The 27226-nt window shown below is 45.2% G+C and overlaps 1 protein-coding gene across 2 annotated transcripts in view; it reads right to left on the bottom strand.

Annotated features, from left to right (window-relative positions):
• Positions 1–27226, bottom strand: part of LOC136621631 (flavin-containing monooxygenase 5-like) — a 105947-nt gene that overhangs the window by 6463 nt on the left and 72258 nt on the right. Inside the window, exons 5-8 of one of the 2 annotated variants that reach the window (XM_066597262.1) lie at positions 26944–27086; positions 15584–15780; positions 5044–5399; positions 4873–4951 (exon numbers count right to left, since the gene is read on the bottom strand). In XM_066597262.1, the coding sequence (XP_066453359.1) occupies positions 4873–4951; positions 5044–5399; positions 15584–15780; positions 26944–27086 (775 nt within the window). The remainder of the gene's footprint in view (positions 1–4872; positions 4952–5043; positions 5400–15583; positions 15781–26943; positions 27087–27226) is intronic. The other variant, XM_066597263.1, reaches the window with a different exon arrangement.

Raw genomic sequence — 27226 nt, 5'->3', positions numbered from 1 at the left:
TGCAAGAGGAGGGGGCGAGACGGGGGCGGAGCTAAGTCTCCCCGCTTAGCTCCGCCCCCGCTCCTCCCCTCCCATTGCAAATAGTGGTGAGGGGGCGGCAGCTCAGTTCCTGCTCCTGGCTCTTCCATTCTCCCCCCTGCAGACAAGAACAGCATATATGTATGTATGTGTACTCATATATATATATATATATGTTTTATAAATATCTAGTGTGTGTGTGTGTATCTCTATCTGCGTCTCTGCGGCCACCCATCTCTCTGCTTGTGTATATACAAGCATATACATACATATATCTATGTTTGTGTGAGTATATGTATGTATGTATGTGTGTTTGTATATATGTATATATGCACTTGGATATTTGCCTTGCGAAAAGTTGGTCTGAGTTACTTGGACTGAAATAGTGCTCACTTATGTAAAATCAGCCAAAGATTGTAAGGAAGATCTGGAAGCCCTTGGGAAGTGTTGGGTGTTCAGGGACAGAGAGGCAGGGAGAAACACTATCAGATTTTGGTGGACTGCAGGCAGGACTGCACAGCTCCAATCACTGCACTGGATGGGCGGAAGTAGCTTTGTGAGGGCGGAAGTGGTCAGCACAGCAAGGGGTGCTGGGAGATGACCTAGCAGGAGGGGCTGAAGATGTAAACAGAGCATGGAGGTGAAAAATGGAGCCTAGGTAAGTACAACTACTGAAAAAAACGTTTTGTATGTGTTATTTACCACAGCCTGTGTCGGCAGGGCAGATTTACTGGAGAAAAAAAAATACAGATTGTAATGACAGAACCCCTTTAAAGTATGGAGTTTATTTCAGGCATTTCCACCAGAGGATGTCCAATGGGACTTGAAAAACATCAGAAAAAAACAAATGCTTTAACTGTGACAAAATATAAGAGGTATAAACCAACTCCAAAATCTGGTATAGAAATCAATCTGGATAACTCATCATTCGCAACAAACCAAAATATCACTTACATTTTGTATAACTGTTTAAAACATGATACCACTAAAACAGAGTGCGGTGGGCAATTTTGAGGTTGAAGTGTTGTGGGAAAAGTGTTGCAATAGGTCTGTCATTGTGAAAGGAGTTTAACACCATGTCATTCTAGGTCCAAAATGCTGCACATGTGTACAGATGGCTCTAGCAGCTGCTAGATATGACTGAAGCTAGTAAACTCCCTGTTTGGCTGAACATATGTTCCATGCAACACTCTGCTCTCAGGCACACTGTTTAGGCCCTTCTGTGACAAGCTGCTCAACAGCTTAGTGCTCAGTATTTATTAACTCCTAACCCCCTTATTGTGATGTCCCATGAAGAGTCCATAATATTTAAATCCCTGCCTGCTGAATACTCCTCAGAGCAGTGAAGGAAAAGAGTCAGCTGGATGCGGCTGAGCCCCAGCAGCTGAAGAAAGGTGTTTTTTGGGGAGTTTTTTTATCACCATTTTTGCTTGTTTTTCAGGGAAGGGCTTATATTTAAAGCCCTTCCCTGAAACACAATTATAGGATGCCGGCAGCTGGATCCCCTACCACAGCTGTTATCTCTGACAGCTGTGGTAGGGAATTCTTTATTCTCTGCAGGGATGAAGAATGCCTTTGCTGCATCTGTCACAGATGTAGCAGGTGCATCAGGGAATTCTTTTTCCTCGCAGGGATGAAGGAAAGGTAAGTATTTTATTTTTATTTCTTTACACTAAAATTCTTGTTTTTTCAGGGAAGAGCTTATATGTAAAGTTCTTCCCTGAAAAACAATTCAGGAGTGTCGGCAGACCATTGTCTTCAATGAAGCCGCTGGCAGCAGCCGTGCTTCATTGAAGACAATGCGAGCGATCCCTATAGTGCACGCATGTCCTATCTTTACAGGCCTGCACCTGTAAAACACGGACATATTAACACACCATAGGGAATGCATTGGTTCCAATAGAAGCGTGTATTTGTGCACGCGTATGCACGCACAAAAACACGCTTGTGTGAAGCCACCCTCAGGGTGGTTTCACACGAGCATGTTTATGTGCGTACAGTTGTGCACACAAAAACAGGCGCCTATTAGAAACATTGGTTCCCTATGGTGTGTTCACATGTCCATGTTTTACAAGCGTGCAAACGCACGTACCTGCAAAACATAGGACATGCGTTCACCATAGGTCTGTGGTGGGTGTCAATATTCCCCAGCGGGGACTTCCCTTGTCACTGGACACTGTGACAGCACTGTCACAGTGTTCAGTGAAAAGGGGACTCCACACGGGGAGTAAAGAATTCCTTGCCACAGCTGTCACAGCTGTTGCAGAGGATCACAATGTTCTCCCATTGCTTTCAATGGGAACGGCACTTCTGCAGTCCCATTGAAAGCAATGTGCTGCTAACAAGCCCTGCAGGGATTTTCGGGGAAGGGCTTTAAAAATTTAAAAAATTGTACTCATCTCTCCTCAGCTGCTGAGGCTCAGGCACATCTAGCCGGTCTTCTCCCTGCACTGCTCTGAAACTCTTTCAGCAAGCGGGGATTTAAAATCCCCGCCTGCTGAAAGGGCTGTATCTGATTAGCTGAGCGCTCAGCCAGTCATAGGCAGCTCTCAGCCATTCATTGAATTCAAGGGCACTTCCCGCAGTCCTGGCCATTCATTGAATTCAACGGAGACTCCTGCTAGGGAATATTTGCATAGCAGTGAGAGGTGAGTGTATATATATATATATATTTTTTTTATTTTTATTTTTACACAGAAAGGGATGATTTTCAGGGAAGGGCTTATATTTAAAGCCCTTCCCTGAAAATCACTGCCGGGGTGCCGGAAGACCATTGCCGTTATTGGGGCTGCCGGCAGCAGCTGCAGCCCCATTGCAGGCAATGCATATGGACCTGCATTCACGTGTGTTTGTGACCGTTCGTGGGTGCGCGGTTTTGTGCGCACCTATGTACTTCACATGCACATGCTTGTGTGAATGCACCTTTAGGCACGGCATGATAGGTATTCTTCTATGACAGCCCTGGGACCTTTCAGAAGGCCCCCAGCAGCCATGGCACCTGCAGGGCAGTCTGCAATCTCATTGCGGGGGTGCCATACGGGACCCCCAAGTATCGGTCGGGGCATTTAAATGTTGCTGTCAGAATTGGCGGCATTTAAAGGATTATTAGCTCCAATGATCGGCTTATCGGAGCTGTTGTGGGCGGGTGTCGACTGTAAGAAACAGCTAGCAGCCGCAATGTATGGAGGAAGATCAACCTGTGATCTCCCTCCATACATACCCTCAAGCCGCAGGACGTAACTGTACATCCTGTAGCATTAAGGGGTTAAAGTCTTTACTTTTAGCACTCTTCAAAAGAGCGTAAAATCTGTGCGTCTTTACTTTAAATCCGCAAGGTAAATTCTGTAGCTGAAAAGCCTTCTGCTGTAGAATTAAGGAAGTCTTGGAAAAGAGTAACAGTTAATTTAGAGAGGGCGGTTGGAGAAAGCAATCGAGTTTTAGGTCTCATGTCCACAGGCCCACGGCCGTGGACCCTGCGTACCTGTCCGGGTCTTCTATTTTCTGTACTGCGGATGTGTGCAGAAGAAATGCTGCTTAGTTTCATTCTATACTGAGACAAATGCAGTTTTTCTTGCTCTGATGAAATTACAATAAAGAAGGTTTATTTTTAATATTTTCCACTGCTCTTCGTGTGTTACTCACTCTTCACACACAACTATTGTGCTAGATGTAAGGTCACTGCCCTTCCTTTCTGCTTTTATCCAGCACTGAGAGGGTTAATCAGCATTGACAGGGTTAACCAGGTCTCTGCCTCTAGGTTCACCTGTGGGGTTAATTAGGCATTACTCCCCTATTTAAGGTGAGCTGATGCACTTCCTGGTTGCCTTTGAATTGGTGTTTGTTAGGTCATGACAATCAGCCTTCATTGGTCATTCTGTTCTGTGTCAGTTCTGCCAGCTCTCTGAGTTCTCTCTTGCAGTCATACTTCTCTCTTATCTGTGTCCTGTCTTTCTCTCTGTCTTGGATCTGTTTTCTGACTTCCTGTTCTGTCTGAGGCATCTTGCATATCTGCATCTGTTCTTACGTTTATTTTCTGTCAGGTTCATATCAGTTTGTCTTTGCTCTGTCCTGCATCTGTCGGCTGTCAGTTTCATCTGGTTCTGTCTATTTGCCAGTTCCATTTGGTTCTATGTATTACCCTTTCAGGGATAGACAAAGCTGAGGTTCCAGGGCAGGGCCGCCCTTATCAGAGTGTTCACCTTGCTTATAGGTAGGGGATGGCCGTTCTCCGTGCAGCCAAGGGTCAGTCTCCCTTTTCCTGTCTTCAGTCCATCTGTCTGAGGAGTCAACTACAAACCACTCCAGAACTGGCTTCAGCTTTGTTGGTTCAATGGATCCACTTTTTCTGTAAATCCCATTAATTTGTAACACTAGATAGTACTGGTGTCACACCATATCTCATTGTCTGCAATGCCATAAAATTTGTTGGGCTCCACTGCAGACATTACTACCTGAAAAGCTGTGGTGACACCATTTTAATTTATATGCCAAGCTTATCATCCTACACGCTGCAGGTGCCTGAGCACAACACTATTAAAGAGACTCTGCCAGTTCCAATGAGTGCCATAAACTAATAGTTATGGGATCATAAGAGCTAGGGTGCCAAGTTTAGGGATGTCACTGTCATACTTGCCATCCTCACTGTTTCTCCACTAGTCCTCCTTTTTATGCACCCACTCATAAAGAGGAGGACTAGTTCTGTCATTATTAGCATACGCATAAGTAGTCTTTTGTATGTCAGGAGTGGCAGCTTTCCAAGCAAACAGTAGGGGCGCGGTGTTTTAGTTTATGGGGTTTATAGGCGCTGACAGAGTCCCTTTAATCATGGGCTATATTTATTACACGGATACAAACCTCTTTTGCATAACTTCTGTTCTCTTTGCAATTTCAGCTTTCATTTCGCTCTTGGATGGTAACTTGTTTAAACCTAAAACTTTATTGCAAATGTTTTAAAAAATGCATTAACCAGGATATAAATGATATATATGTGCATGAGTATTTTAGCATAATTGGGCTAAGTTTTACCTTTGAAGACTCTTGTTGCCCAACGAGCCTGAATCTCAGAAACGGGCATTATGGCCCCAATCGGTTGTACGTAGCCAATGAAAGCTACAGTTGATTTTTCCACCTCTGGTGGAAATACCATTTTATACAAAGGGACTCGGTTTTTATCTACTTTTATGATCGATTCATCAAAGAAAGAGAAAAAAAATCTGTATCCTGTGGCAAAAATCACAACATCTATGTCTTTCTCCACCGTCCCATCTTCGAATATGACATCCCTCTCCAGAAACTGTTTTACATTGGTCTTCATCCGCACTCTACCTGAGATAATACGATTGGGCAGATCATCACTGACTGTAGGATGTTGGCTGAGAAACCTTCACAGTTCAAAAGCAAAGATGTAATTAGTTATTTGTAGGTACAACTAATTAACAAGAAAAATGACATGAACCTCACATTTCATGAAATTCAATCAGTTGCTTTTTCTAAGGATATTATAAATGTCTCCAATGGAAAATTATTTATATCTACATTGGGCATTCAGTTTTCCTGTTCTGTTATAGGAACAGAAAAATGGAATGCAAGCCAGGGATGAAACTGTCACACGATGGACATGAAGAGTCTCATGTACTTCCTTGACAATAACAGTGTCCACCATTTAACAGAGATCCATTTTTTGTTGTAATGCAATCTGCAATGGCGGCTACTAAAGGCCCTTTAAAAGACATCTACACTGGACAACAAAAATGCACTTTAAAATTTTTTCCTTTGTCAAAATAGTTAAACTACCCTACTTTTGGGTCGAGAAACACAAATATGATATAAAATTTTGTTTATTAGCTCTGATTTTTAAGATATCAAAATACTTTAAGTACGCTTTGAAGTTCTTTCTTTTCTCAAAATAACTAAACTACCCTAATTTTGGGTTGAGGAAAATGAATGTGACATTATATTGTGTTTGGCAGGCCTAAGGGTGAAGTCACACTAACGTATATCAGCTCGGTTTTTACGCCGAGCCGATATACGTTGTCCTCGTGTGCAGGGGGGGGGGAGATGGAAGAGCCAGGAGCAGGAACTGAGCTCCCGCCCTTTCTCCGCCTCTTCTCTGTCCCTCTGGACTATTTGCAATGGGATGAGGTGGGGCAGGGGCGGGGCTAAGTTCCGCAAATTAGCCCCGCCCCCATCCCACCTCTCCCCATTGCAAATAGTGCAGAGGGGCAGAGAGGAGGCAGAGAGGGGGAGGGAGCTCAGTTCCTGCTCCTGGCTCTTCTATCCCCCCCCCCCCTGCACACAAGGACAACGTATATTGGCTCGGCATGAAAACCGAGCCGATATACGTTCGTGTGACTTCACCCTAAAGGGCGAGCACCCACTGGCGTTTTTTTACCTGCGTTTTGCGTTTTTCCTGCACAGGCATAGAGATAACATGTGTTCCTGTCCACTGGCGTTTTTTTTGCGTTGCGTTTGCGTTTTTAACATAGGAACTGTCAGTTGCATATGTGTCCGTATTTTTCTCCTAATGCACCCATGAATGTCAATGGAAATTAACGGAAAAGCCGGGAAAACGCGTGAAAACGCCGCGAAAAACGCTGCGAAAAACGCGGCGAAAACGCTGCGTTTTTTTTCCCGCGGAAAACGCAATCGCCAGTGGGTGCTCGCCCTAACTCTGGTTTTATAGATAAATTCACTAATTCAAATAAATTGCTTGTTCTGATCTCCTAACTGGATACCAAACTATTTGCAACATGCAGTCTTTGTGATTGGAGTAATTTTTTTAAATTTTTTTTTCTTCATAATTTCAGGTTAGAATCCAGGATGCCATGTAATTGTAAAAACTCAAGTTGGAGAACACTTAATTGCATTATTGCATTTTTTAATTGTAATATATACATATCAATTCTAAGATTTTAGCGTTACGGGATCTGATTTATATTTCAGTTATTCAACTATTTTACTATATACACTTTTGTTTATTTAATGATTTCACTCCTCTAACCTTGTGGATCTGAATAAAGGTACATATATTTATTTAACTTAAACTTAAATGGGCTACATCTGAGAGCCAAGAGCTAACTCAAAGTTTTCAATATCATTTTTGTTTCTTCCATGATGAAATGATTAAGAAATACCTTTTTATCAAGTTGGGAAGATTTTCACTGTTGACTAGAGATGAGCGAGCGTACTTGTCCGAGCTTGATACTCGTTCAAATATTAGCGTGTTCGAGATGCTCGTTACTCGAGGCAAGCACCACGCGATGTTCGAGTTACTTTCACTTTCATCTCTGAGATGTTAGCGCGCTTTTCTGGCCAATTGAAAGACAGGGAAGGCATTACAACTTCCCCCTGCGACGTTCAAGCCCTATACCACCCCCCTGCAGTGAGTGGCTGGCGAGATCAGGGGTCACCCGAGTATTTAAATCGGCCCTCCCGCGGCTCGCCACAGATGCATTCTGACAGAGATCAGGGAAAGTGCTGTTGATGCCGGAGCTGCTATAGGGAGAGCGTTAGGAGTGATTTTAGGCTTCAAGAACCCCAACGGTCCTTCTTAGGGCCACATCTGACCATGTGCAGTACTGTTGAGGCTGCTTTTAGCAGTGATGCACATTTTTTTTTTTGTAGATCGGCCGTGCAGAGCATTGCGCCCTCAGTCTGCAATCATTGTACATAGTATTGGGCCAGTACTGGTGAGGCAGGGACAGTGGGAAAGGTGAAAGAGATATACTGTCTATATAGGCAGTGGGCTTTTTCAAACACATTTGGGAAAAAATATATATTTGGGCTGCCTGTGACCGTCCTCAGTATACTGCATGTCTGCTGGGGGTAGTAGTCCTAATTAATATGCATCTAAGTGTTACAGCAGGCTTGCGCAAAAGTGTTTCCTGGCTCTGCATTGCCCGTTACATCACCGCCGTCATCCCGTCCAGAGGGAAACAGTCTGCAGTAATTTTACATAGTATAGGGCCAGTATTGGTGAGGCAGGGACAGTGGGAAAAGTGAAAGATATACTGTCTATATAGGCAGTGGGCTTTTTCAAACAAATTTGGGAAAAATACTATCTTTGGGCTGCCTGTAACCGTCTTGAGTGTACTGCGTCTCTGCTGGGGGTAGTAGTCCTAATTAATATGCAGCTAAGTGTTACAGCAGGCTTGCGCAAAATTCTTTCCTGGCTCTGCGTTGCCCGTTACATCACCGCCGTCATCCCGTCCAGAGGGAAACAGTATACATATATATGCTGCCTACAGTATCTGTCTGCTGTCTCAGCTTAGCCTTTAAAAAAATAGAAGCAAAACACTTAGGGCCTACTAGTGGCCTTTGGACACTTGACTGCTTCTGCGCTGCGAATTCCACTAGCTCAGTCATACGCACCTACGTCTCACTACAGACTTGCGCAAAATTCTTTCCTGGCACTGCTGTGCGTTCCGTAAGCGAACTCAGCCTCCAACCACAGGCCAATAAGCGGCACATTTAACTACAGCGTTCTGTTTCTGCACTACTGGTAATACACCATGCTGAAGGGTAGGGGTAGGCCTAGTGGACGTGGGCGAGGACACGGAGGCCCAAGTCAGGGTGTGGGCACAGGCCGAGCTCCTGATCCAGGTGTATCGCAGCTGACTGCTGCGGGATTAGGAGAGAGGCAGGTTTCTGGCGACCCAAGATTAATCTCACAATTAATGGGTCCACGCGGTAGACCTTTATTAGAAAATGAGCAGTGTGAGCAGGTCCTGTCGTGGATGGCAGAAAGTGCATCCAGCAATCTATCGACCACCCAGAGTTCTGCGCCGTCCACTGCTGCAACTCTGAATCCTCTGGCTGCTGCTCCTCCTTCCTCCCAGCCTCCTCACTCCATTACAATGACACATTCTGAGGAGCAGGCAGACTCCCAGGAACTGTTCTCAGGCCCCTGCCCAGAATGGGCAGCAATGGTTCCTATCCCACCGGAGGAGTTTGTCATAACCGATGCCCAACCTTTGGAAAGTTCCAGGGTCCGGGGGATGAGGCTGGGGACTTCCGGCAACTGTCTCAAGAGCTTTCAGTGGGTGAGGAGGACGACGACGATGAGACACAGTTGTCTATCACTCAGGTAGTAGTAATTGCAGTAGGTCCGAGGGAGGAGCGCACAGAGGATTCGGAGGAAGAGCAGCAGGACGATGAGGTGACTGACCCCACCTGGTTTGCTACGCCTACTGAGGACAGGTCTTCAGAGGGGGAGGCAAGTGCAGCAGCAGGGCAGGTTGGAAGAGGCAGTGCGGTGGCCAGGGGTAGAGGCAGGGCCAGACCGAATAATCCACCAACTGTTTCCCAAAGCGCCCCCCCATGCCATGCCACCCTGCAGAGGCCGAGGTGCTCAAAGGTCTGGCAGTTTTTCACTGAGAGTGCAGACAACCGACGAACGGTGGTGTGCAACCTTTGTCGCGCCAAGATCAGCCGGGGATCCACCACCACCAGCCTCACCACCACCAGCATACGCAGACATATGATGGTCAAGCACCTCACAAGGTGGGACGAAGGCCGTTCACCGCCTCCGGTTTGCACCACTGCCTCTCCCCCTGTGCCCCAACCTGCAACTGAGATCCAACCCCGCTCTCAGGACACAGACACGACCGTCTCCCGACCTGCACCCACGCCCTCACCTCCGCTGTCCTCGGCCCCAACCACCAATGTCTCTCAGCGCACCGTCCAGCCATCGCTAGCGCAAGTGTTTGAGCGCAAGTATGCTGCCACGCACCCGCACGCTCAAGCGTTAAACGTACACATAGCCAAATTGATCAGCCTGGAGATGCTGCCGTATAGGCTTGTGGAAACGGAGGCTTCCAAAAGCATGATGGCGGCGGTGGCCCCGCGCTATTTAGTTCCCAATCACCACTACTTTTACCGATGTGCCGTCCCAGGACTGCACGACCACGTCTCCCGCAACATTGTACGCGCCCTCACCAACGCGGTTACTGCTAAGGTCCACTTAACAACGGACACGTAGACAAGCACAGGCGGGCAGGGCCACTATATCTCCCTGACGGCACATTGGGTGAATTTAGTGGAGGCTGGGACAGAGTCAGAGCCTGGGACCGCTCACGTCCTACCCACCCCCAGAATTGCGGGCCCCAGCTCGGTGCTGGTATCTGCGGCGGTGTATGCTTCCTCCACTAAACCATCCTCCTCCTCCAACGCAACCTCTGTCTCGCAATTAAGATGTGTCAGCAGCACGTCGCCAGCAGTCGGTGTCGCGCGGCGTGGCAGCACAGCGGTGACCAAGCGTCAGCAGGCCGTACTGAAACTACTCAGCTTAGGAGAGAAGAGGCACACGGCCCACGAACTGCTGCAGGGTCTGACAGAGCAGACCAACCGCTGGATTTCGCCGCTGAGCCTCCAACCGGGCATGGTCGTGTGTGACAACAGCCGTAACCTGGTGGCGGCTCTGCAGCTCGGCAGCCTCACGCATGTGCCATGCCTGGCCCACGTCTTTAATTTGGTGGTTCAGCGCTTTCTGAAAAGCTACTCACGCTTGTCAGACCTGCTCGGAAAGGTGCGCCGGCTCAGCGCACATTTCCGCAAGTCCAACACGGACGCTGCCACCCTGCAACATCGGTTTAATCTGCCAGTGCACCGACTGCTGTGCGACGTGCCCATACGGTGGAACTCTACGCTCCACATGTTGGCCAGGCTCTATGAGCAGTGTAGAGCTATAGTGGAATACCAACTCCAACATGGGTGGCGTAGTGGGAGTCAGCCTCCTCAATTCTTTACAGAAGAGTGGGCCTGGTTGGCAGACATTTGCCAGGTCCTTGGAAACTTTGAGGAGTCTACCCAGATGGTGAGCGGCGATGCTGCAATCATTAGCATCACCATTCCTCTGCTATGCCTCTTGAGAAGTTCCCTGCAAAGCATAAAGGCAGACGCTTGGCGCTCGGAAACGGAGGCGGGGGAAGACAGTATGTCACTGGATAGTCAGAACACCCTCCTGTCTATATTTCAGCGCGTTGAGGAGGAGGAGGAGGTGGAGGTGGAGGAGCATGAGGAGGAGAAGGAAGAGACAGCTTGGCCCACTGCTGAGGGTACCCATGCTGCTTGCCTGTCATCCTTTCAGCATGTATGGCCGGAGGAGAATCCTGAAAGTGATCTTCCTAGTGAGGACAGCCATGTGTTGCGTACAGGTACCCTGGCACACATGGCTGACTTCATGTTAGGATGCGTTTCTCGTGACCCTCGCGTTACACGCATTCTGGCCACTACAGATTACTGGGTGTACACACTGCTCGACCCACGGTATAAGGAGAACCTTTCCACTCTCATACTCGAAGAGGAAAGGGGTTCGAGAGTGATGCTATACCACAGGACCCTGGCGGACAAACTGATGGTAAAATTCCCATCTGACAGCGCTAGTGGCAGAAGACGCAGTTCCGAGGGCCAGGTAGCAGAGGAGGCACGGAGATCAGGCAGCATGTACAGCACAGGCAGGGGAGCACTCTCCAAGGCCTTTTACAGCTTTATGGCTCCCCAGCAAGACTGTGTCACCACTCCCCAGTCAAAGCTGAGTCGGCGGGAGCACTGTAAAAGGATGGTGAGGGAGTACGTAGCCGATCGCACGACCATCCTCCGTGACGCCTCTGCCCCCTACAACTACTGGGTGTCGAAGCTGGACACGTGGCCTGAACTCGCGCTGTATGCTCTGGAGGTGCTTGCTTGTCCTGCGGCTAGCGTCTTGTCAGAGAGGGTGTTTAGTGCGGCTGAGGGATTCATCACGGATAAGCGTACCCGCCTGTCAACCGACAGTGCCGACAGGCTTACAATCATAAAGATGAACAAAGCTTGGATTTCCCCAGACTTCTCTTCTCCACCAGCGGACAGCAGCGGTACCTAAACAATACGTAGGCTGCACCCGCGATGGAAGCATCATTCTCTATCACCATAAAAAACGGGGACCTTTTCGCTTCATCAATCTGTGTATTATATTCATCCTCCTCCTCCTGCTCCTCCTCCTGAAACCTCACGTAATCACGCCGAACGGGCAATTTTTCTGAGGCCCACAAGGCTCAGTCATATAACTTTTGTAAACAATGTTTATACGTTTCAATTCTCAATTCAATAAAGCGTTGAAACTTGCACCTGAACCAATTTTTATTTTAACTGGGCCGTCTACAGGCCTAGTTACAAATTAAGCCACATTAACCAAAGCGATTAATGGGTTTCACCTGCCCTCTTGGTTGGGCATGGGCAATTTTTCTTAAGTACATTTTTACTGTTGGTACACCAATTTGTTTGGGCCCTCGCCTACATTGTAATCCTAGTAATTTTCAGCCCACCTGCATTAAAGCTGACGTTACCTCAGCTGTGCTGGGCACTGAAATGGGATATATTTATGTACCGCCGGTGGGTTCCAGGGAGCCACCCATGCTGTGGGTCCACAGGTAATTCACATTAGGGATTTGTACCTGCCAGTGTCTATGTATTAAAAACTCCGGTCAGACTGGGGCATGCACTGTGGGCCGAAGACCACCTGCATTAAGCCTGACGTTACCTCAGCTGTGATGGGCAATGCAATGGGATTTCTTTATGTACAGCCGGTGGGTTCCAGGGAGCCACCCTTGCTGTGGGTGCACACGGAATTCCCATTGCGGAGTTGTACCTGCCTGTGACTTTTTATTAAAAAAACCCGGTCTGACTGGGGCATGCAGACACCTTGACAGAATGAATAGTGTGTGGCACATGGGTTCCCCATTGCTATGCCCACGTGTGCAGCTCCTGATGGAGGTGGCACAGGATTGGATTTCTCATTGCTTCTGTACAGCATTGTGGGCTATCGCCCCGCCCCTTTTAAAGAGGGTCACTGCCTAGCCGTGCCAACCCTCTGCAGTGTGTGCCTGCGGTTCCTCCTCATGGCAGACGCACTTATAAATAGACATGAGGGTGGCATGGCATGAGGGCAGCTGAAGGCTGGGCAGGGACAGTTTGGTGTGCGCTGTGGACACTGGGTCGTGCGGGGGGGGGGGGGAAGTGGTTGGTCAGCATGTAACCCAGGAGAAGTGGCAGCGGAGTGTCATGCAGGCAGTGATTGTGCTTTGTTGGAGGTAGTGTGGTGCTTAGCAAAGGTATGCATTGCTAATGAGGGTTTTTCAGAAGTAAAAATTGTTGGGAGGGGGGGGGGGCACTCTTGCCACTATTGTGGCTTAATAGTGGGACCTGGGAACTTGAGATGCAGCCCAACATGTAGCCCCTCGCCTGCCCTATCCGTTGCTGTGTCGTTCCCATCACTTTCTTGAATTGCCCAGATTTTCACAAATGGAAACCTTAGCGAGCATCGACGATATACAAAAATGCTCGAGTCGCCCATTGACTTCAATGGGGTTCGTTACTCGAAACAAACTATCGAGCATCGCGAAAATTTTGTCTCGAGTAACGAGCACTCGAGCATTTTGGTGATCGCTCATCTCTACTGTTGACCAGTGTCATCGTTCTCCCGCGGGGTTTTGAATAATAATCGTCCCATGTAACAGAATGCAGAAACTGAATGACTGGACGAGAGGCATCCAATCGTTCACTTTCAAGCAGCTAAAAATTTAAACAACACATAGTTCGGTGTAAACAGCAGCCATTTGGTATAATTATAGACAGTAGATAACCAGGTTACACAGCATGGTCTATATCACTATATAGGACATGTTCATGCCCCTGTATATACTGATATGGACCATACTGATATAACCTCCTATATCTCTATAGGCAGGATGTATATCTTTAAGCAGCTGTACAAATATAATATACAGTAGATTCCTGGGTTAAGTTACTTTCACATCTGCATTTGGAAAGCAGGAATGCAGAATCCCTGCAACCAAATGGCTCTGTCTCTGGACGGAGCCGAACAGCATCAGACATACCCCATTGACTTTAACAGGGTCCATCAACTTTTCTTCCAGCTGCCTGGCTTTTGGCTGGAAGAAAAAGCACTGCATGCAGTGTTTTTTCTTCCAGTATGTTCCGACGGATCTGTGATGGAACCTCCAACTGGAAGCTCCAACGGATGTGAAACTGGTCTTTAACCCTTTCCAATCCACTGTCTGATATCTTCTAACATTCTAATTGAAGCCTGTACAGCTCCGATGACAGAAGACGTCTGGCAGGATATTCTTACTGTATATTACTGGCCACTTTGTTGTCGGGGGCCTCTCTAGCATGTGACATACTGCAGTACTGGCTCTAGCCAGCAGATGGCGCCATTGTAAAATGGCAGAAAGAGAAAGCCCCCTAGGAAACCCTGAGTCCAAAATTGGATTGCAAAGGGTAAACCAGCATGGTTGATATCACTGTATACAGGAGTTGCATTTACATTCCTTTATATAGTGATACTGAGCATGTTGGTATAGCTTGTCATGCGCAGTCCACCAATCTTTTGGGGTTTTTTTTGTTTATATTTCCCACATGTCACTTAGCAATGGCCTGTATACATGCCACCCATACACAAGGTGATTGCGCAGCATTGATTACGCACCCATAGAGAACAATGGTCTCTCTTGTTCATAATATTCTGCAAAATAGAACATGCTGTATTCTTTTTTGCACTTGAGTATCAGCAATTTCTACATATAAATGTGAGCAGAACTGCGTAAGGCAATGTATTGGATTGCCTGTGAATTACAGAGTAGAGTGCACACGTAATATGAGGTAATCATACGCTTGTGTGACTCTGGCCTAAGGGGCTACAAACAAATTGTGCAGGAAATGAGTGTGGAAAGCTTATGCCAAGAGGCTAGATCATGTATGGAAATGTGTTTTGCAGCTGTAAACAGCACGGTTTAGGTATGGGTATACATACAGGTGGGGGTGGGAGGCCCAAGCTGAACTTTTGCACCTTAGCCCCTGAGCCTTTAGTTACGCCCCTAGTGCTATCCCACCTAACGTTAACATTAGATGTTGCTAGAGATAACAATTGTATCTGGGAGGGACATCAACAGAGGTTTGAAATGGTCTATTGTCTAACAAAATAATGGTTACTTACTATAGATTTTATTTGTGTAATTAGTGTCAGAATTCAGCCTTAGGCCTCCTTCCCACGAACGGATTTACGCTGCGTAATTCGCGGCGAAAATCCGCTGCGTTGCCCGCTGCTATTAGGTTCTATTGAACCTAATAGCACAATGCTCACGATGCGAAATTCCACCGCGGAATTCCGCACCGTGAAATTTCCCGTCCTCACCCGCGGCATGCTCTATTTGCCGCGGGTGTACGCGCTGACGGCTTCCATTGCAGTCAATGGAAGCCGTCCGTTCACCCTATCTCCCGCTGTAACACAGCGGAAGATAGCGTGAAAACGCTTTCCCGCCTACCATGTGACGTGGTGGGCGTGTCACATGACGCGGCGGTGGTGGGCGGGGAAGCGTCTTCACGCTATCTTCCGCTGGTAAGTATGGGGTCTCTGGGGGGCGCCGTGACGGGCTTCGCCGCGGAATATTCCGCGGCGGAGCCCGTCACGCTCGTGTGAAGCCGGCCTTATTTTGCTTATTAAATCCTCCATATTGTTCCTTGAGGGCTTCATATTCTTGCCAAAAAAAGAATAAATAGTACTTTTCACCTGTGCCGGGGTTTTAGACCAAAGTTTTCATGGTTAGCTCTGGAGTTGGCTTTATATTCCAACAGCATGTTTACCAGAGATGGGAAAGCATCTTGAAGTACTGCATAAAATCGAGTGAAAATGGCAATATCCACAGGAAAGCCACCATCAAATACACGATTCAACAGCCACACTCCTTTCCTGGTGCTGAGAAAAACCTGAAAGATAAAAAAGTAATTGAGAGCCGTAATAATTACATTTACCAATTTTATTATGACTTTAACAATTCTTATCAAACACTCTTTTTTGACTATACACAGTATTCACGTATTCAGCAACATGAATGAAAATTATTTCTGGACCTGCAAGTTTTATACAGTAGCTTAAGCAATACTGCAGTGATGTAGCCACATCAGTGATGATCACCTTGGTATATTATAGCACTGGAAGGTCGTAATTGAAAGCGGAATCAAAAGAAAGGGTCTTTTCTTCCTGACACAGTGCCATAGTAGTTGTGCACCCCCATTTATGTGAATTGTACTGAACTGCAGTACCAGTTAAAACTCATGGACAGGAGTGGAGCTGGAAAAAGAGCTAACTTTTTTCTTCCCAAGCAACCCCTTTAACTGCCACTTAAAGGACTGAGCAATAAACAACAGTGCATTTACATGGGAGAAGTCTCGGGCAAATGATGCCCGACACTCGTTCCCATGTATACTCGCTCCCATGGTGTTATACAGGAGCGAGTATTGCTGGATCGCTTACAGCGTGGCCAGCAGGGAAGCAGGGTGGCTGGAGCAGAGTTTTCGCCCTGCCCCTCTCCAGTCACTGTAAGCCACGGCCGTTCAGTAGTGAACGGCTGCTATTTACACTGAACGATGTATCGTTCAGTTTTTAAGCATGCCTAAACTGAGCGACTGGGCGATTGATACTATTGGTATTATGTCTGCTGAAACTGGATGATTGGTAACAGGAATGGTATTAGTGGCTGATGTTGCTCCTGTGATAAACCACATTATTAATTTGGAAAGTTTTCCAATTTTCTCCTTCGCCTCTACAGTTCTGTTCCTCTTCTGTGCACGGCTCAAAAAATTACATTTAATTTCTCCTGAAAGGGTTATTCACCTGAAAATATATATTATACAAGCTGATAAACCCGGCTTCGCCGGAGTTAATTTGATACAGGTGTTTAGTTGTTGTTTACACGGCAAATTTTATGAAGTCAAGGTTACTTTAGAAGAACTGAGGTATAAAATATGTATACACATAGAGTGTTAGATTCTTATCGGGCTGCATGTACCAATGTCCCTCTGTAGAATGTGCCACCCCTCCTATTCCCCCCTTTAAGACCTAAAAAATGCTTGCGCCAAATTTCACGCTTGCACGACACCGGAAACTTACATTACAAAGGAGTACACTTGCTTTTGTAATTACTATTGAATAATCGAGTTGCGACCCCTTTACTTTTCGTATGTAGGATCTAAATAATGCTCGTGTAAAATTTCACGCTTGTACAGCATCAGAAAGTTACATTACATGGGGGTGCACTTACTTATGCATTTAGCATTAAATAATCGAGTTGTGACTCCTTTACTTTTTCCTATTTATTTCCTAAACAATGATCGTGACAAATTTCACATTTGTATGACACCGGGAAGTTATATTACATAGGGTTACACTTACTTTTGCAATTAGCATTGTATAATCGAGTTGTGACCCCTTTACTTTTCCTATTCAAAACTTAAAGAATGCTCGTTCCAAATTTTTATGTTTGCAGGACATCAGGAAGTTAGAGAATTAGTGGTGAACCAGTGAGTCAGTCAGTCAGTCAGTCAGTCAGTGAGGGCATTCACCTTTATATATATATAAGTAGATGGGGATGTTTCAGGCATGGGACGACGTTGAGATACCTCGGGAGGAAGAGTGAGTTAGTTACCGATCACCTAGACCGTAGAACCGGAAGTCTAAGTCTTTAGGGTCCATTTTCCTCTTGTACTGTGGACATCTTTGTTCATAGTGCCAGGCTACTTTACACTAGAAATTAACACTTCACAAGATGATCCACACATCCATTTGGTGGAAAATCTCTCTTTGTATTATAGGAATTATAACTTACAATTGAAATTATTGGTAATTAACAAGAGGAATTATGGATAATTTGAGTGTGAAGCAGAAAGTGACAAAATTAAAGTCTTTACACATGGCATAGACAGATTGGAGCCAAGTTCATATCCTGGGACACAACATTATTATATATGTTACAAGGCGGATTGAAATGTTAACATACATAGATTAGTATTGGGCCCCTATGCTTGTGGGGCCCTGGGCAAGTGCCCATTAGGCCCATGCATTAAGATGGCACTGAAAATTATAGTCAATGGGTCCTTCCGGCACTGTTTGATTCAGTCCAGAGATGTAAACTTTTCACTCTGGGGATACCCCTTTCCTGCTCCCTGAATGGAGCAAACCACCCTAACCTGGGTATCTATTGTATATAATTATATATGTACAGCTGGTATAAGTTAAATATCTCCTGTATATAGTGATATAGACCATGCCTGGATAAACGTGGTATTTCATGTATATAATTATATATGTACAGCTGGTATAGGCTATCCAGGTTATATTAGCATGGTTGATATCACTACATACAGGATGTATAAGTTATACCAGATATACATATATAATTATATACAGGAAAGGCAGAAACCAAAATTGGCAGCAGCACGCAAAATAAATTCACTATCAGAGGTATACAAACCTATAATCTAACCACATTAAATAATGCAAGGTTCTTAGTATATAATTTGATCAAATTACATTGGCCCATCTACCAACGTCCAGGTGACCAAGCTCTCAGATGGGTCCTAACATTAATATCAGGTGGATATCTTAACCTGGGAAAGCTGAGTTCCTACCTCTCAAAATGCTCCTCTCTTGGGACTAAGCCTGCAAATAAAACCGGGGAGGGTAGGATACTATATAGATGTTCCAATAGGAGGGACAGGAGGTAGATGGGCGGCAGGTGTGCACGACCCAGTGAAGGCAGCCAAAGCTTCACAATATTTGTATAGAAAGGGAAAAAAGGGGGGGGGTCAGCACTACCCATTGGAAATATATCCCAATAGAAATGTATAGGTGCACGCTAAACCATGGCTGCAACATACAGTAAAGGCAGAAACCAAAATTGGCAGCAGCACGCAAAATAAATTCACTATCAGAGGTATACAAACCTATAATCTAACCACATTAAATAATGCAAGGTTCTTAGTATATAATTTGATCAAATTACATTGGCCCATCTACCAACGTCCAGGTGACCAAGCTCTCAGATGGGTCCTAACATTAATACCAGGTGGATATCTTAACCTGGGAAAGCTGAGTTCCTACCTCTCAAAATGCTCCTCTCTTGGGACTAAGCCTGCAAATAAAACCGGGGAGGGTAGGATACTATATAGATGTTCCAATAGGAGGGACAGGAGGTAGATGGGCGGCAGGTGTGCACGACCCAGTGAAGGCAGCCAAAGCTTCACAATATTTGTATAGAAAGGGAAAAAAGGGGGGGGGTCAGCACTACCCATTGGAAATATATCCCAATAGAAATGTATAGGTGCACGCTAAACCATGGCTGCAACATACAGTAAAGGCAGAAACCAAAATTGGCAGCAGCACGCAAAATAAATTCACTATCAGAGGTATACAAACCTATAATCTAACCACATTAAATAATGCAAGGTTCTTAGTATATAATTTGATCAAATTACATTGGCCCATCTACCAACGTCCAGGTGACCAAGCTCTCAGATGGGTCCTAACATTAATACCAGGTGGATATCTTAACCTGGGAAAGCTGAGTTCCTACCTCTCAAAATGCTCCTCTCTTGGGACTAAGCCTGCAAATAAAACCGGGGAGGGTAGGATACTATATAGATGTTCCAATAGGAGGGACAGGAGGTAGATGGGCGGCAGGTGTGCACGACCCAGTGAAGGCAGCCAAAGCCTCACAATATTTGTATAGAAAGGGAAAAAAGGGGGGGGGGTCAGCACTACCCATTGGAAATATATCCCAATAGAAATGTATAGGTGCACGCTAAACCATGGCTGCAACATACAGTAAAGGCAGAAACCAAAATTGGCAGCAGCACGCAAAATAAATTCACTATCAGAGGTATACAAACCTATAATCTAACCACATTAAATAATGCAAGGTTCTTAGTATATAATTTGATCAAATTACATTGGCCCATCTACCAACGTCCAGGTGACCAAGCTCTCAGATGGGTCCTAACATTAATACCAGGTGGATATCTTAACCTGGGAAAGCTGAGTTCCTACCTCTCAAAATGCTCCTCTCTTGGGACTAAGCCTGCAAATAAAACCGGGGAGGGTAGGATACTATATAGATGTTCCAATAGGAGGGACAGGAGGTAGATGGGCGGCAGGTGTGCACGACCCAGTGAAGGCAGCCAAAGCTTCACAATATTTGTATAGAAAGGGAAAAAAGGGGGGGGGGTCAGCACTACCCATTGGAAATATATCCCAATAGAAATGTATAGGTGCACGCTAAACCATGGCTGCAACATACAGTAAAGGCAGAAACCAAAATTGGCAGCAGCACGCAAAATAAATTCACTATCAGAGGTATACAAACCTATAATCTAACCACATTAAATAATGCAAGGTTCTTAGTATATAATTTGATCAAATTACATTGGCCCATCTACCAACGTCCAGGTGACCAAGCTCTCAGATGGGTCCTAACATTAATACCAGGTGGATATCTTAACCTGGGAAAGCTGAGTTCCTACCTCTCAAAATGCTCCTCTCTTGGGACTAAGCCTGCAAATAAAACTGGGGAGGGTAGGATACTATATAGATGTTCCAATAGGAGGGACAGGAGGTAGATGGGCGGCAGGTGTGCACGACCCAGTGAAGGCAGCCAAAGCTTCACAATATTTGTATAGAAAGGGAAAAAAGGGGGGGGGGTCAGCACTACCCATTGGAAATATATCCCAATAGAAATGTATAGGTGCACGCTAAACCATGGCTGCAACATACAGTAAAGGCAGAAACCAAAATTGGCAGCAGCACGCAAAATAAATTCACTATCAGAGGTATACAAACCTATAATCTAACCACATTAAATAATGCAAGGTTCTTAGTATATAATTTGATCAAATTACATTGGCCCATCTACCAACGTCCAGGTGACCAAGCTCTCAGATGGGTCCTAACATTAATACCAGGTGGATATCTTAACCTGGGAAAGCTGAGTTCCTACCTCTCAAAATGCTCCTCTCTTGGGACTAAGCCTGCAAATAAAACCGGGGAGGGTAGGATACTATATAGATGTTCCAATAGGAGGGACAGGAGGTAGATGGGCGGCAGGTGTGCACGACCCAGTGAAGGCAGCCAAAGCTTCACAATATTTGTATAGAAAGGGAAAAAAGGGGGGGGGGGTCAGCACTACCCATTGGAAATATATCCCAATAGAAATGTATAGGTGCACGCTAAACCATGGCTGCAACATACAGTAAAGGCAGAAACCAAAATTGGCAGCAGCACGCAAAATAAATTCACTATCAGAGGTATACAAACCTATAATCTAACCACATTAAATAATGCAAGGTTCTTAGTATATAATTTGATCAAATTACATTGGCCCATCTACCAACGTCCAGGTGACCAAGCTCTCAGATGGGTCCTAACATTAATACCAGGTGGATATCTTAACCTGGGAAAGCTGAGTTCCTACCTCTCAAAATGCTCCTCTCTTGGGACTAAGCCTGCAAATAAAACCGGGGAGGGTAGGATACTATATAGATGTTCCAATAGGAGGGACAGGAGGTAGATGGGCGGCAGGTGTGCACGACCCAGTGAAGGCAGCCAAAGCTTCACAATATTTGTATAGAAAGGGAAAAAAGGGGGGGGGTCAGCACTACCCATTGGAAATATATCCCAATAGAAATGTATAGGTGCACGCTAAACCATGGCTGCAACATACAGTAAAGGCAGAAACCAAAATTGGCAGCAGCACGCAAAATAAATTCACTATCAGAGGTATACAAACCTATAATCTAACCACATTAAATAATGCAAGGTTCTTAGTATATAATTTGATCAAATTACATTGGCCCATCTACCAACGTCCAGGTGACCAAGCTCTCAGATGGGTCCTAACATTAATACCAGGTGGATATCTTAACCTGGGAAAGCTGAGTTCCTACCTCTCAAAATGCTCCTCTCTTGGGACTAAGCCTGCAAATAAAACCGGGGAGGGTAGGATACTATATAGATGTTCCAATAGGAGGGACAGGAGGTAGATGGGCGGCAGGTGTGCACGACCCAGTGAAGGCAGCCAAAGCTTCACAATATTTGTATAGAAAGGGAAAAAAGGGGGGGGGGTCAGCACTACCCATTGGAAATATATCCCAATAGAAATGTATAGGTGCACGCTAAACCATGGCTGCAACATACAGTAAAGGCAGAAACCAAAATTGGCAGCAGCACGCAAAATAAATTCACTATCAGAGGTATACAAACCTATAATCTAACCACATTAAATAATGCAAGGTTCTTAGTATATAATTTGATCAAATTACATTGGCCCATCTACCAACGTCCAGGTGACCAAGCTCTCAGATGGGTCCTAACATTAATACCAGGTGGATATCTTAACCTGGGAAAGCTGAGTTCCTACCTCTCAAAATGCTCCTCTCTTGGGACTAAGCCTGCAAATAAAACCGGGGAGGGTAGGATACTATATAGATGTTCCAATAGGAGGGACAGGAGGTAGATGGGCGGCAGGTGTGCACGACCCAGTGAAGGCAGCCAAAGCTTCACAATATTTGTATAGAAAGGGAAAAAAGGGGGGGGGGGTCAGCACTACCCATTGGAAATATATCCCAATAGAAATGTATAGGTGCACGCTAAACCATGGCTGCAACATACAGTAAAGGCAGAAACCAAAATTGGCAGCAGCACGCAAAATAAATTCACTATCAGAGGTATACAAACCTATAATCTAACCACATTAAATAATGCAAGGTTCTTAGTATATAATTTGATCAAATTACATTGGCCCATCTACCAACGTCCAGGTGACCAAGCTCTCAGATGGGTCCTAACATTAATACCAGGTGGATATCTTAACCTGGGAAAGCTGAGTTCCTACCTCTCAAAATGCTCCTCTCTTGGGACTAAGCCTGCAAATAAAACCGGGGAGGGTAGGATACTATATAGATGTTCCAATAGGAGGGACAGGAGGTAGATGGGCGGCAGGTGTGCACGACCCAGTGAAGGCAGCCAAAGCTTCACAATATTTGTATAGAAAGGGAAAAAAGGGGGGGGGGTCAGCACTACCCATTGGAAATATATCCCAATAGAAATGTATAGGTGCACGCTAAACCATGGCTGCAACATACAGTAAAGGCAGAAACCAAAATTGGCAGCAGCACGCAAAATAAATTCACTATCAGAGGTATACAAACCTATAATCTAACCACATTAAATAATGCAAGGTTCTTAGTATATAATTTGATCAAATTACATTGGCCCATCTACCAACGTCCAGGTGACCAAGCTCTCAGATGGGTCCTAACATTAATACCAGGTGGATATCTTAACCTGGGAAAGCTGAGTTCCTACCTCTCAAAATGCTCCTCTCTTGGGACTAAGCCTGCAAATAAAACTGGGGAGGGTAGGATACTATATAGATGTTCCAATAGGAGGGACAGGAGGTAGATGGGCGGCAGGTGTGCACGACCCAGTGAAGGCAGCCAAAGCTTCACAATATTTGTATAGAAAGGGAAAAAAGGGGGGGGGGTCAGCACTACCCATTGGAAATATATCCCAATAGAAATGTATAGGTGCACGCTAAACCATGGCTGCAACATACAGTAAAGGCAGAAACCAAAATTGGCAGCAGCACGCAAAATAAATTCACTATCAGAGGTATACAAACCTATAATCTAACCACATTAAATAATGCAAGGTTCTTAGTATATAATTTGATCAAATTACATTGGCCCATCTACCAACGTCCAGGTGACCAAGCTCTCAGATGGGTCCTAACATTAATACCAGGTGGATATCTTAACCTGGGAAAGCTGAGTTCCTACCTCTCAAAATGCTCCTCTCTTGGGACTAAGCCTGCAAATAAAACCGGGGAGGGTAGGATACTATATAGATGTTCCAATAGGAGGGACAGGAGGTAGATGGGCGGCAGGTGTGCACGACCCAGTGAAGGCAGCCAAAGCTTCACAATATTTGTATAGAAAGGGAAAAAAGGGGGGGGGGGGTCAGCACTACCCATTGGAAATATATCCCAATAGAAATGTATAGGTGCACGCTAAACCATGGCTGCAACATACAGTAAAGGCAGAAACCAAAATTGGCAGCAGCACGCAAAATAAATTCACTATCAGAGGTATACAAACCTATAATCTAACCACATTAAATAATGCAAGGTTCTTAGTATATAATTTGATCAAATTACATTGGCCCATCTACCAACGTCCAGGTGACCAAGCTCTCAGATGGGTCCTAACATTAATACCAGGTGGATATCTTAACCTGGGAAAGCTGAGTTCCTACCTCTCAAAATGCTCCTCTCTTGGGACTAAGCCTGCAAATAAAACCGGGGAGGGTAGGATACTATATAGATGTTCCAATAGGAGGGACAGGAGGTAGATGGGCGGCAGGTGTGCACGACCCAGTGAAGGCAGCCAAAGCTTCACAATATTTGTATAGAAAGGGAAAAAAGGGGGGGGGTCAGCACTACCCATTGGAAATATATCCCAATAGAAATGTATAGGTGCACGCTAAACCATGGCTGCAACATACAGTAAAGGCAGAAACCAAAATTGGCAGCAGCACGCAAAATAAATTCACTATCAGAGGTATACAAACCTATAATCTAACCACATTAAATAATGCAAGGTTCTTAGTATATAATTTGATCAAATTACATTGGCCCATCTACCAACGTCCAGGTGACCAAGCTCTCAGATGGGTCCTAACATTAATACCAGGTGGATATCTTAACCTGGGAAAGCTGAGTTCCTACCTCTCAAAATGCTCCTCTCTTGGGACTAAGCCTGCAAATAAAACCGGGGAGGGTAGGATACTATATAGATGTTCCAATAGGAGGGACAGGAGGTAGATGGGCGGCAGGTGTGCACGACCCAGTGAAGGCAGCCAAAGCTTCACAATATTTGTATAGAAAGGGAAAAAAGGGGGGGGGGTCAGCACTACCCATTGGAAATATATCCCAATAGAAATGTATAGGTGCACGCTAAACCATGGCTGCAACATACAGTAAAGGCAGAAACCAAAATTGGCAGCAGCACGCAAAATAAATTCACTATCAGAGGTATACAAACCTATAATCTAACCACATTAAATAATGCAAGGTTCTTAGTATATAATTTGATCAAATTACATTGGCCCATCTACCAACGTCCAGGTGACCAAGCTCTCAGATGGGTCCTAACATTAATACCAGGTGGATATCTTAACCTGGGAAAGCTGAGTTCCTACCTCTCAAAATGCTCCTCTCTTGGGACTAAGCCTGCAAATAAAACCGGGGAGGGTAGGATACTATATAGATGTTCCAATAGGAGGGACAGGAGGTAGATGGGCGGCAGGTGTGCACGACCCAGTGAAGGCAGCCAAAGCTTCACAATATTTGTATAGAAAGGGAAAAAAGGGGGGGGGGGTCAGCACTACCCATTGGAAATATATCCCAATAGAAATGTATAGGTGCACGCTAAACCATGGCTGCAACATACAGTAAAGGCAGAAACCAAAATTGGCAGCAGCACGCAAAATAAATTCACTATCAGAGGTATACAAACCTATAATCTAACCACATTAAATAATGCAAGGTTCTTAGTATATAATTTGATCAAATTACATTGGCCCATCTACCAACGTCCAGGTGACCAAGCTCTCAGATGGGTCCTAACATTAATACCAGGTGGATATCTTAACCTGGGAAAGCTGAGTTCCTACCTCTCAAAATGCTCCTCTCTTGGGACTAAGCCTGCAAATAAAAAATACAAATATTGTGAAGCTTTGGCTGCCTTCACTGGGTCGTGCACACCTGCCGCCCATCTACCTCCTGTCCCTCCTATTGGAACATCTATATAGTATCCTACCCTCCCCGGTTTTATTTGCAGGCTTAGTCCCAAGAGAGGAGCATTTTGAGAGGTAGGAACTCAGCTTTCCCAGGTTAAGATATCCACCTGGTATTAATGTTAGGACCCATCTGAGAGCTTGGTCACCTGGACGTTGGTAGATGGGCCAATGTAATTTGATCAAATTATATACTAAGAACCTTGCATTATTTAATGTGGTTAGATTATAGGTTTGTATACCTCTGATAGTGAATTTATTTTGCGTGCTGCTGCCAATTTTGGTTTCTGCCTTTACTGTATGTTGCAGCCATGGTTTAGCGTGCACCTATACATTTCTATTGGGATATATTTCCAATGGGTAGTGCTGACCCCCCCCCCCCTTTTTTCCCTTTCTATACAAATATTGTGAAGCTTTGGCTGCCTTCACTGGGTCGTGCACACCTGCCGCCCATCTACCTCCTGTCCCTCCTATTGGAACATCTATATAGTATCCTACCCTCCCCGGTTTTATTTGCAGGCTTAGTCCCAAGAGAGGAGCATTTTGAGAGGTAGGAACTCAGCTTTCCCAGGTTAAGATATCCACCTGGTATTAATGTTAGGACCCATCTGAGAGCTTGGTCACCTGGACGTTGGTAGATGGGCCAATGTAATTTGATCAAATTATATACTAAGAACCTTGCATTATTTAATGTGGTTAGATTATAGGTTTGTATACCTCTGATAGTGAATTTATTTTGCGTGCTGCTGCCAATTTTGGTTTCTGCCTTTACTGTATGTTGCAGCCATGGTTTAGCGTGCACCTATACATTTCTATTGGGATATATTTCCAATGGGTAGTGCTGACCCCCCCCCTTTTTTCCCTTTCTATATAATTATATACAGGAGATATCCAGTTTAGACCAATATGCCCCATATCACTATATACAGGAGATGTGTATCTCCTTGTATATAGTGATATGGAGCATGCCGGTATAACCTAGCTATCTCCTGTATATAATTATATATGTACAGCTGATATAAGTTATATTAGTTATACATATATTATTACATGCAGCACATACCTCGTTACCCACATGGTCCGCTTCCCTCCTCCACTATCAGCCACCACCTACCGGACCCATAACGCGGCCAGTGGTACTATTAGTGGTCCCATGTGGCTGCAGAGCTACAGGTAGACAACCAAGCAGCTGCTTCACACACAAGAAATTTCTCATTCTTCTAACCTTATGCATTCATATTTACATGTTTAGCCACCGCGCTGATTTCCACGGCCAGATCAGCTCCTGTGTTTCCAATGCCGACCACAATTACTCTTTTGTCCTTAAGATCTTCAGGTGATTTGTAGTCACGACTATGAAAGTACTGGCCTTTAAAATTTTCAATTCCTGAAACAGAAAGAAACTTGCGTGCACAAAATCTGGGCAAGGAATACACAGTGGAAGCGGGTCCATTAATTTCAATAGGTTCATTTTGCGTGCGCATTTCAGTTGTTGAAAAAAATATGCAGAATGTCCTATTTTGCTGC

The sequence above is a fragment of the Eleutherodactylus coqui genome, chromosome 3 (assembly GCF_035609145.1).
Source record: "Eleutherodactylus coqui strain aEleCoq1 chromosome 3, aEleCoq1.hap1, whole genome shotgun sequence".
Lineage (NCBI taxonomy): Eukaryota > Metazoa > Chordata > Amphibia > Anura > Eleutherodactylidae > Eleutherodactylus > Eleutherodactylus coqui.
This window is presented reverse-complemented; position numbering and strand designations above follow the sequence as displayed.